This window comes from Cyphomyrmex costatus, unplaced genomic scaffold (assembly GCF_001594065.2).
Source record: "Cyphomyrmex costatus isolate MS0001 unplaced genomic scaffold, Ccosl1.0 scaffold159, whole genome shotgun sequence".
NCBI lineage: Eukaryota > Metazoa > Arthropoda > Insecta > Hymenoptera > Formicidae > Cyphomyrmex > Cyphomyrmex costatus.
In genome coordinates this window covers 1,128,957-1,142,116 of record NW_017275598.1, presented here as the reverse complement: position 1 = coordinate 1,142,116, position 13,160 = coordinate 1,128,957, and the positions used below count along the sequence as shown (strand labels likewise).

The 13,160-nt window shown below is 35.2% G+C and overlaps 1 protein-coding gene across 1 annotated transcript; it reads left to right on the top strand.

The window, feature by feature from the left end:
- The first annotated feature begins 2,126 nt into the window (after positions 1 to 2,126).
- On the top strand, positions 2,127 to 6,428 carry Cpr97Ea (cuticular protein 97Ea). The gene is made up of 2 exons (XM_018536778.1): positions 2,127 to 2,201; positions 4,939 to 6,428. The coding sequence occupies exons 1-2, from the start codon at positions 2,184 to 2,186 to the stop codon at positions 5,785 to 5,787; spliced, it is 867 nt and encodes a 288-aa protein (XP_018392280.1). The 5' UTR covers positions 2,127 to 2,183; the 3' UTR covers positions 5,788 to 6,428.
- Positions 6,429 to 13,160: the final 6,732 nt, after the last annotated feature.

The following is a 13,160-nucleotide window of genomic DNA, read 5'->3' as shown; positions in this document are numbered from 1 at the left end:
CATCTAATATGCCGATAGAAAGTTACAAAATGCCGATCCACCGCATAATTTCACAGGCGGAACCCATGCGATTCGTGGCGCGGTTTCGTAAACTCAGGTGAAAACATTACGAGTGACCGGTCGGCCGGCCTGTAAAGGCCGTACTCCATTTTACCGAATCGCTGCTCAACCTTGCATTCGGTCAGTTTCAAGGAGACGAACGAGAGTCACGCCATTATATTTTGAGACTCAATGCCGTGCTTTCCATTCCCAGACTATAACGTGGAATCTAACGGAAACCAGACAGCGCAAGTGTATGAATCTTAAAGGCTGTTTATATTTCAATATTATTCCTTCTTTTCCGCTTATATGTAATACGTTAATTTGTTTGTGAAAATTATCACTCCAAAGTCATGATATAAGACAAATTATAATAGAATATTTCTCCATAAATTTACACAGTTTATCTTATCCTATCGATATTTGATTTTCAAATATGTATAATCAAATTAGGGCGAGGCGATATATAATAATAACACTTTCTCTTTTTCAAGATACTATTATACTTGAGCATAACCGAGAGTGAGTGTCGCGGGGCAGAACGTATTGTTGAGATTGATATTGCATAAACCCGACGCTTCGAATTGCGGTCAATTACACTTGATCCTCCGCACGTCAACGATCTCGTACAATTTATGTGTTCACAGGAAATGCGATTTCGGTAGGAAATACTTCAAGCATAGCCAGTGAGAAACTTACGTCTTCTCATTAAACTTTAATAGCTAGTGGTCAAGTATGCGTTGATACTATTATGCAGGTTTTATTTCTTCGCTTTCGTAATAATTTAACCTAAAAGCTAAGAATTTAATCATTGAAAAAATTTAACTAGATTAGATAAGCTGGAAGTATTTCACTGGATTATCGAAACAATTACATAGAATAATTGCTAGAAGACATTTCGATATTACTAGCATTATCATCATATTTTATTACCTACGTAACTACTTCGATAATTCAACAAAATTATTTTTAGATTTGTGTACCTAGTCAAATTTTTAAATACTTCAATAAAATTGTTCTTTCCATGTTGATAAAAAACATATAAAAAATATCTAAATGATATTTTCTTTTGAATTATAAAATAATTAATATAAGCCTCGAGCTGGTATTTATTTTACACTAATGACTTTTGATAGTTGCACCGTAATGTTTACAATCTAAGTGGACATATACCTAAGTTTCTATATGTAAAAGACATAAGTAGACTCTTAAATTTGTAAGTTGCAAATTAATTTTAAAATAGGTATAAAGTATAACATGTTCAGGGTAGTTACACAAATGTGCGTGACACAGGAGTTGCAAAACTCGTTAAGTTAGTGGTTCAGTACTGGATCTAAAATGGTTCCGTAGCGAGAGAAAGACTGAACGACACAGCGATAGATAAAATAGCTCGTTTTTCCCAACTTATCCCACGATTACAGGCAAAACGGTGGTCAGTGATAAGAACGAGTGCACTCGTCAAATTATTTGAAACAGCGCTCCTGTGTAATTTCTCTTTCGTGGTCCCAATCTATACCTATCCACTACAGTTTTACATAATATCTCACCTTAGAAACTCGGCACACCAGTTTTGCAAAACTGATCCAATTTTTCGTCAGGACGGGTTACATGATCGTTGTATCAGCTGCTAACTTCTAACAAGATTTGTTCTGTTCATTCAAGAAGTCAAGATATCAGGCAAAGAGAATTTTCCTGATCGTGTCGTACTGATTTCCAAATTATTTCGTTTTTAACAGTGTATACAGTACACTGTAGAAATGATAGTCTTTTGAAACAGCTTGATTCGGGTATTACGCTATTAATGATGAAATTCTATTCGTAATCGATCCGCGGATCAAACAACCGAGCGATGGAGTGCGATTTTCCAGATTCCCGAGAAGGTAGAAGCTGGTGGGGAATATTTAGGGGATATAAGGTGCTGTAACGAGACAAGGCGACCGTACGGTACGTACAGGAGTCGAATAGATAGTGAAAGTCCCTCGGAGCGAACAGGAGTACTGAGGAAGGGAGCGGGGGTCAGCAGGAACGGGGGGGCTCCAGTAAGGTATATGAGGGCCTCAGTTCGAGCAATCGCCGGTACTCTAGCCTCGCTGCCTACTTACATTCACACACACTAACACAACCACCGACCGCCGGGAAACACGATGCACACCCTCGCGACGGTATGTATCTGAGTGCATCATCAGCATCATCGTCGTCTCGTCATTGTTCTCTCCGCAAAGGTCCGTCTCGCGGATCTTTGCCTGAAAACAAAATGAAAAATACCACCTTGGAATGCCAAAAGGAAAATCGCGTGTGATGTGATAGTGGCTGTGACCAGTGTGCATATCCGTATCGTGAGCTTGGAAAATTGACGCTTATACAAGCCGTGAAGAATTCATTCTGATTTTCACTTATTACATTTTAGCTTTATCAGCAAACTCTTTATATTCCTCTTTATATTCATTCTTTGTGCTTGTTGGCAATATAAACTGTTTTATGCGATATTTTAAATATATATCTAATTATGGCGATAAAGAATCATATCACAGTTTATTATAAAAGGTATACAAATTCACGTGATTTACAGTCTCATAAAAGGAATCTTAAGATCGTGATTAAAGAACACTTACACTAAACCGCGATATTCTCTGAATTTTTGCATCAATTTATTAACATTTCATTGTCTTTCGTTTTACCATATAAGAATCATGTTGCTCACGTTGGAATCATTAAATTCGCGGCAAGAAATGAAACGATTGAAAATGACCGGCGTATAGGCTTGGTCGCGTTGCGCAATTCTTGTGATCCCGTTTCCTACTTTCTTCCACGTCGTGGAAAAATTTATTATGATTTCACCTATTATGAGCCGGGCGAGACGCATTTATTTTTACAGCGCACCTACTGACGCTTGTAGAAAGACTATTATATAATTCATCATTATGTTCGAGTGCGGTCGTGTGCGATGACCGACGAGAATATGAACAGTTCTTGAGGTCGGTTGCACCAGCATCAGTTAACCATGGTTAATTAACTCCTGCAGCAAAAGTGCGCCATGTAAGACTATTGTTTCGTTGTTCTCTCCATCTTCCTGTGATGAAAATATTCCGAACTCTCAAAATATTTTTCTACCGGTTTTTCATAAATAAATTGTATGGAAATAAATAGGAAGGAAAAAAGAAACGCAGTTTAGTCATGTTCCGTATTTTAAATTTTCTAAAATCACACGGAAGGCCACCCCAGTAACTAAGCATAAACGAAATACGGAAAACGGAAATAAGAATTGCTAATTAATATCAAATATCCCCGTATACAATATAAAATATGTATGAGAAAATAGGGAATAACACACGAAAGATACAGTTTTGCTGAAATAAAAAAGAAATTGGTTAACAATAAATATAGAAATAATAAAAACAATTTTGTTGAACTATCAAAATAATTAAGTAGTATTCTCAAGCTGTTAGTATATCAACATTTTTTATAATATTGCTTATTTTTTGTAGCATTGCTGAATTTTTTAATTTCTTATATATAATTATTTTGACAGTCCAAAACAAAGTTATATCTATATATCTAGCTAAATTTTTAGATATTTCAACAAAATCGCTTTTTATTCGTATTAAGAAATCGACGAGAGATAATGATGTAACATAAGTATAACAGCGTGGCATAATACAATAAAAGGAAATAAATTCACGGAGGTTTAATAGTTAGTTTTTTTTAATTAGTTCGCAAATCCGGTTAATTGATGCTGGTTCAAATGCCGGCTCTCGGCATTTTGCGCCTACTTAGAGTTACAGGAAGCATACTATGCAGATTGAATGAATTAATTATTTCTTGTTAATTTTAGAATCAGCACGCGGTCGTAATCGCGCACGTATGGGATAGATAAGGCATGCATAGTCACGCGTGAACGATCGCGATTAATAACTTGATTTATCGGTTCTCAATATCAGTGTACTCGGTTCATAGCTCGGTTTTCGCGACTTAAGACCCATTTTGCTGACATGGAATTCGACACCCTTCGAGCTTCGCGCAATCGATTCTCAACCGTATTGCAACGTTGAACGCATCTGGCGGTTAAGATTCTGCTCTCTATAGCTTGCTAGACAGCCTTAAGTTCACGCGCTGTCACGCGCTAATCCCACAACTGCATTTTACGTAGTTAATGATTCATAAAACTTTTGTAACACTATACGTCCACCCTTACGTCATGCGCAACGGCATTCTCGTTTTACTTTGTATCAAATTTTGACGTTCTTTTCTTTGAGTAAAAACGTAACAAGCATTACAGAATGGCATAAGAATGGCAACTCAATAAATCTAGCGGCACTAAAGCAAGAAGCTGTAAAATGACCGTCTATTACTATCCTGAATTATCTACTACAATTTTTGTATGTAATTTGTAGTTTGTCTTAACTATTACCTAAATTACAAAATTAAAAAGTTATTAAATAGTTAGGAAAAAGATGCATAAATCTAAAACAATGACTTTCCAGTAAATATCAATTAACAATGTTATATAATTGTTAGTTATAATTTATTACTCAGTATAATTATGTATAATATAAATTATAATAGTTATATAACACATATAACATTTATACCGTGTTGAGTAAAAAATTATAAATTACAACTCAATTACAATTCAATTTACATAATTAAATTAAAATTGAATGTATATGTGCGAAATATAAGAAAAACTCAGATAACATTTATGTTTCATAAGATATCTAAAAGACGTCTTTTAGATGTCAAAAAGATGTCTAATTAATGAAGTCTTTTAGATATCTTATGCAAGTTATCTGGAACGTTGCAATTAAATGCTACTTCTATAACTAATATATAAGCAATTTCCAATATTAATTGGTAATATGTGTCAAAATAAAATGAACTGACAGTGCTTCCGCGTTTCAGGTAGCAACGGTGCTCACCGCACTGCTAGCGGTATCGGCACAGCAGTACCAGCGACCTGGCGATAATTATATAGACGATTATGCCCAATATGACTCTCAACGACCTAGCCAGCCGACTCCACGTAGCTACGCGACCGATCCGGATCGTCAATCGGCTGCACCAGCGAATCCGAAGCCGACGCCGGTGGCAATTCTGAAGCAAATCAATCGACACAATGAGGATGGCTCATACACGTACGGTTTCGAGGGTGCGGATGGCTCCTTCAAAATCGAGACCAAACTGCCGACCGGCGACGTGAAGGGCAAATACGGTTTCGTCGATGACACCGGCAAGGTCCGTATAGTCGAATATGGCGCGGATCAGTATGGTTTCCAACCGGCCGGTGAAGGTATCACCGTAGCTCCTCCAACCCTATTCGACGAGACCACCAGCAAAGAAGCTCTCGCGGCGCAGGCTTACGAGGAGCAACAACAGCAACAGCAACGGCAATTGGCTCGTCCAGCTTATCAGCCACAGTCACACACCCAAGCTGTATACGCTCCCGCGCAGGTAGCCCCAAGCAGACCCGCGCTTCCTAAACCTCCAATTTTCACTCCGGCTGCCGCAGCACCCCAAGCGCCGCGACAGCAGGCTCTGCTGCACCAGAACTACGAACCAGCACCGTCCTCACAGCTCTACAATCAGGGACCAGCTCAGTTCAGTCCAGCGCCGAATCAGGCTAATGGCCGTTCCCAACCGCAGGCCCGCAGCGGCGCAAATGGCGGTATCCTGGACCAGCTCGCCAGGGACTACGCTCTGCCTCAGGGAGTGGCACCGCCGTTGCACGACATCAGCTTCGGCTACTACTAGGCCGTCTAGTCCTACTCCTTTGCCTACCGAAGAGTAGGAGAGTCTGGGATCAATCGTTTGAACCTCAACAAAATTTTATGCCGCTCAACTGTAACGCTATATTGAAACTCTAATGTTTTTCATAGAATAGATTTACGTTACATCGCTGTAGAATTTAATTTTCGTGTAGAACAATTAAGCGCTATATACATTATAATATAGCTATAAGAGTGCGATCTATTTAATGTTGCAAATGTTTCGAAGCACTTGATTGACTATCAGAAAAATTTTACTAACTGACCAATCAAAGAATGCTTCAAAGTATTTATAGTATCAAGTGAACCGTAGCCTACATATTATGATTGATCCCAAATTCGATTGCTTGTTTCGGTTGCGTGTTGGTCTTGTATTCTATTCGTGAATGGGACGCGTCGGCGACTGGATAACTCGTCATAATTTCGGCGTGGCCCACTCTACCTGAAGTGGATGGCAGTGTGATTGATGATTGTCGCGAATAGATCATATATTACAATTGGAAGTTGAAAACTATTAGTCTATTGACGTCTAAAATCGTAAGTCGAAAGATAAAATTCTATTCCGTCCACGTAATACGATTTTTTCACATTAATAGTATTTAATTAACAATTAAAATATGTATCCAAAATACAAAAAAATAATACACTTGTACATAAATTTCACATTGTTCTAATAGCGAAAAACTGTGATAAATTGCAAAATATAAAATAATTTTGATGGAAATTAATATGTTATTCTAAAAGGGTTAGCCTTATCATATTTCCTTTATCGGAAACAAAACAAAAGAATTTTTCGAGGGCTTTTGAAATTATTTTTTAAGCAAATAGGCGTCAAGATCTGAGTTTTCGACTTCTTATTTTAATTATTTGTTTTCACGAATATATCCATCGAGTTAATATTAGGAAATAATATTTAACATTATCTTTTTATCGATCATTAAAATTATTGTCACGCATATTATCATTCGTCGAAAAATTGTCTAGATAACAAGCAGTACCGATTAGATATAGTAAGAGTTGTAAAGGAATGTAAATAAAATTTCTCGTTTTTCTCTTCAGTGGGCGTTCGCTTTTACTCCGGAAAACGCAGTTCGCCTTGAGAACAACTTGCCACTGCGGAGTGTCGCGATCAGCTGGAATTGTATTTTCACGACAGGGTCTCACGCGAGAATGTTATGTTTATTGGGCGTGCTTATTATTATAATTAGATTATTGTAAGGTAATTCGAGTGGAATAAAGTGAGGCCAATACTAAATTTTACCGCCTATGTTATGGAACGCAAAAAATTTCCGTACAATGTCGGTGTGACGAGATTTCCTGATTTCACCTTTCCAATTATGGTCCTCGTTAGTCATAAAGGCTTTCAGTGTTTATATTTGCTAAACTCACAAAAGAATAGAGTCACCTTCGCTCGAACGTATGCGTTATAGTAATTTATATTCCATGCTAAATTACCGGATTGTTCTTCACATTTATAAATACAATAAGAAAACTTAATTTATTTCATAAATTGCATGTAACGATAACAATGTAATACACTCAATTGTATCATATTTTTGCAAACAAAATATCAAACTCTGACATTAGTCACAGAAATTTTCTAATTATTTTGTATATAAAATTATTTCAAGATTTTCTTACAAAAAAAGTACTTCAGTTTTAAATGAATATTGCTCCAATCACAAAATATATACATATAATAGAAAATAACATTTGTAATTTTATAAAAATAAGATTTTATTCCTACAAGAACATTCCTGATAACACCTTTATTAAAGATTTTTTAAATCTTATTACTTTGTTTTTGAACGAATTCGTTCAGTATACGCAACAGCAATTTAAAAACGCCTGATATAATGACAACCAAAGTCACATTGTTGTAGAAACGGCTGCATACGGTTGCGATCTTATCTTGCCCCTCCTTAACTTCTAAAGATTACGAAATACCGCAAGTAAGTATAAACCGGTCCGATTTCTCACAGGTTAAATTTTCGCATCGCATGTGTCTGGCCTTTATATTCTGCTTTTTTTTTTCTTTTTTGCCAAAATCAAGTATTCCCACGCCCTATTTGCGCGAATGATTCGCGGTTTCTTCAGAATTTCTCCACGACGATAATTCGACACAGATACTTTTCAAAATATTCACCTTTTCCAGAGACAATCCATCACAATCGAGTACTGTTATACTGAACAAAGAGGTTTTACTTTCGTTTTCAGAAAGTCTCAAGGTGAACAAGCCGGCGTTATACTTTTCGTTCTTCAAAAGTTTCTCAGCGATCGGTTTGTTGTAAAAAATGCATGCATACTATGCGCGTTATTACGTATTGATATTGTAAACTCTTGATAAAACGCGACCTTGCTGGCCCCACAATTTTCGCCACTACTTCCTAGCTTTCGTAACAATACGTCAGAAATAACGCAGCGAGTATACATGATAAATGTTCCTTTTTCGATTGCTTGTCTATTTATTAAATCTATATATATACACCTATATGGACAAGATATTATATATATATATATATATATATGGTATGTATCTATATAATTGCCTTTCTTTTATATATATGTATATATAAGGATATCTCTCCTCTACTACAAAATAAGATATAAAGATATAGGTACATAATCATATATACATAATAGAGAAATTTGTCTCTTGAATGAAAAAATTCTTCAATCTAGAATAGACTAATCTTGAACATTACGGTTTTATATGCATGATGCTAAATATTATAGCATCATTAATTACAACAGTGAGTAAAGATTTATTCTAAATGAAATATATATAAACTTAAATTTACACACATTATACACGTTTCACTTGTCGCAAGACAATAAATGAATCTCATTTAATCCGAGAAAAAAGATTCAGAATTATTAATATAATCTTAATATTATAATTGTTTTATTTTAATATTAATATACATATAAAGCAGAGAAGATTAAATATACGTCAAGAATATTTTTTTTGTCACGCGTTATCAGAAATCCTTTCTGAATGCGTAAAATTTATTTTCCTTAAATCCTCTACGTATATGTAATTTCTGCAGTAGAATTTATTTCTCTTCTTTTATAAACCGCATTTAATCTCATCCTTGTTTGCATTATTTATGTTGTTATATCACACATTTCAAGGGCCGTACTGCAGAACGCATAATAAAAATATCCTCTTTCGATCGCCCATCATGTCGATTCACAACGTAAAGACTCGCGAATTTACGCATCCGTTTATCAGCGAAGGGCATTGTACATCAGTATAAGCACAGCGTTCACGGTTACAAGACAAATTGCAATGAGATGTACCTTGGCGTCGCGCCAAACGATCGCGTCATAACACGCCTGCGTGCAAGGTGGGCATTACTTCATGATCGCGTTGACCTTCTCGCATGCAGAGAAGAACCGTGCCAAGTGTCGTGGACATGGCGATGTCTAAAGGCTCGTCATCATTAAAGACCCTATAACAGAGTCTGTCCACGAACGATTTTATTAAAATCCTACGGGAGAGAAAGATATAGTATGTCTCCATGTAAATACTATTACACTCTTAACTTATATTGTTTCCCTCTGTAGGTTAAATAAAGACTGTATACAATAATTGGAAAATTTGTATTAAAATTAATACATAATTTTACATGTCCTAAAACAGTCCTCTCAAAAATTTTTGTTAATTTATTATAACACAAGAAGAGTATAATATTAGAAAGTCTTATGAACAACAAAAGTAACAAAAATATTATATCTAAAATTAACACAAAAATGTAACACTGATAGAATTTGCGAACAATTATATTTCTTCAACATAATGTTTTAAAAAGTATTATTTTTATGTTATTATATTCACTTGCTCATAAATTGTGTTGCTTTAACACTAAGAGAAATGTTAAATATTATAATAATTTAACACGACATATTCAAATAATACAATCACATTATATTAAATTAGTACTTATTGTCAAATATATTAAAAATTTAACACAAGATTTTAACAAGAATTTAAATAAACTGTGTCTAATATAAATACAAAATGTTTTTTACCTTGTAGATAGAATGAGGGTACAAGTTAGAGAGTGAAATAGTTATATATATATATACATGTATACTATTTCACTAAAAAAATAACATTTGTATATATATGTATGTCTTTCTCCTTCGTAAAATTTTGAGAAAATTGCTTATATGTATATCAGATCTTATTACAAGATTTCTCTAATTTCTATATCTTTTAAAGAAAAAGAAGAAGCCAGTATGTCGAATGGCACGATTATCTTCAATGGGGATGAGCCGTTACCGTTCGAGCAGTACATTGGTAGTATCGCTACATAAAACGTATTGACATTCGTTGGCCGCTGCTTAGAAAGCTAAGACGCGTATCGAGATAGCGTCAATTATCGCAATCTTATAATTCTCTTTAGAATCCCAATTATTCTTATTGACTTATTCGTCGATTACGAACTAATGATAACGCGCGACTCGATGACGAGGTAGAACATGACTTGCGCTATAAAATTCGTAATGAAGGAAAATCACGCGTGGCTCGTGAAATTATATGTATACGCTAGTCGTAACGGGCCGTTGACACTTGTCAGCTAGGCTAGTCACGCAAAACGCTCCGTCAGATTTCAACATTAGATGGCAGACTGGCAGGCTTCACCTACCTGGGCTGAATTTATGCTCTCCGACGGAGTTGCACGAAATCTACGATAACGTTGATGCAAGCAATCGTGACTTTCAATCGAGGCACGCTCGGCGAAAATTCGGAGGAAATAATTGAAACTTTTCTGACATCATAACTTTTTGTTTGATTTGCTAAACACGATTTACTCACACATATTAAACTTAGAATTTCCTAATTTTATTAAAAGAATTATGATCTTTTTTTCTTTATTTAAGTTTATTCCTTTGAATTTCAAAAATGCTGAATACAATTAAATTGTTTAAATAGCTCGACTAATTTATTGCAAAAAAAAACATTTCATAATTCATCAAGATAATTAACACTAGAATTACAAAAGCAATTAAAATAAATAAATGTAGTTTGCAATTTTTTTATTAAAATCATAATAGTGCTTCTGATATTTTTATTTGATTTTTGTTGCAATATGTAAATAGATTAATTTACTTTTCCCCTTTTCTTTCCTTAAAACAGATATTGATGTAATATATTATAAATATAACACAAATGGATATAATATCATCGGAAGTTCAAATGTTAATAACGGCGAGTTCCGTATAAATGCATAACGGAGTGATAGTCTCCGAATAAATTTTTACGCAATACAGGAAATAAAACTGATTAAATTACGAGTTGCACGCAAGTTACAAGTGAATAACGAAGATATATGTAACGCTCCTGTAAACACTTAGACCGGATCTGCAAGTGTGAAAATAGCTTCGTGAAAATAACTTTCCCCTTCGAAAGTTTTAAGACGGTCAGCTGAGCGCCATGGAATCCGCTCGCGATCGCGTTAAGATGTATAACAGCATTAATAATGAACTGTATACACAACCCATACACAATTTTCTACACATTATATCAAAATATAATCGAAATATTGTATATTACGCGATACGTACAATATATTCATAATTGCAAAATATTTCTAATTATTTTTTTCTAGTATCTCTAATCTCTTTTTACAATTTCTTAAATCCACGTGATTTTTTTATATTTATACTTCAGTGAAGTATAAAGTGTTTCATAATTTTATATTTAAGATTCTTTGCGTGGAAATGTAAACATAATATTATAAATATAATAATATACTGAAGAGAGTACCTATATTTAAAATCTCGTAATAGTAAAGATCATAGAAATTGAAGAATTCTGTTATTTACATAATACAACAATATTTCATACTATTATTGTAGATTAACAATCGCTATGATATAAAAAAGACAGTATATTATAACTCAAACAGATTAAACAATTGTACATACATTTGTTTTTTACTGTCAAGCGACTTCATTACCGTCACAACATGTGGATCGCTCGTGGAATGCCTCGTGACGAAGACGAAGTCAAGACGATCAGCTGAGCGTGCGGCAGAAAATGCCGCAGCATTGATAATGAACCGAGTGTCTAGGCACGTGCCCCTGCTCGCGTGGAGATGAATCGATGCCTCGAGAAGTAATAACATCGTGTTCCACGTTTCGCGCGATGCCGGCGCCGCAAGCGTATCCATTCGCCTCGTCTTTCCATTGATGATACCGAGAGTGAACTCGAATACGCCTCCATCCGACCTAATGAAAGCGAGTGAATGCGATTTCTTCCTGAGAAACCGGCTCCGCAATATTGGCATAAATCTCGAAGCGGAATAAGATTCACTTGTTGCTGCAACACGTCGCTATTTATTGCTATGAAATTTGACGATAATTTCACAGAAATTTGAAAGCCGGCTGCGTATCGCGAAAGTCGCTGATATATTTCCGCGGAATTGAGATCTCTCTAATGGACTACTTCTATCGATTTTATGCGGTACTTACACCGCTGAGGATGCAATTAATGCAATTAATATCGACATTTGCGTGATCACATCCTCTCACTATTGTTCAAGAATTACTCAATTTGAAATCGCTTTTTTTTTTTTAGAATCGATCCCGATTTATCGAACAACGAGCAATTGTTGCGTGTTATTATATTTACGCGTGCATTATAATTAAGCAGTGCAGAACTATATGAGCATGAATTGATAATGACTTCGCCTTTATTATTACAAATTCGACAAGCTGACGGATACAGGCAGAAACATGCCGAATCAATGACTATATCGATTATGCTAAGTATTCTTCCGTCCATAATACACAACGAGCGAAAGCGTATCGTCATCTTTTAGACTTCACGTAGATCGCGCGCGGATGCTTCGCAACTAACTTAAGAAATAGGAACATCAATTACCCCGCGACTCTCCCGAATTAATATACATCGTTCTCGCGCGGCACCTGAATGCGATATTAGCCATTCCATCGTGGCCTCTCCATCACTTTCTTCTTCTCACTGGTGCGCACATATTTATGCTCGTCGTCCTTAAGAACCACCGAGAGTCGAGACTGTTTCTACTGATATTTCTATCAGCGTATGTTGCGCGATGAAACTAGTAATATCATAGATTATTAAATATTATATCGTTTATTTCACACCTGAACTCATAAAGATACATTTATCGGAAAATCTCAAGATTTCACTGAGAAAAGTTTCTGATTGAAAATGAATAAACTAAGAGATTCTGATTGATATAATCAGAATTCTGTGATTATTTCAACTAGAATTATAACAGATTTAATCAGAAAATTCTAGTTTTCTACATATTAATTTTGTATATTTTCAATCAGAATTCCTGTTAATTAATTAGACTCTTTCTC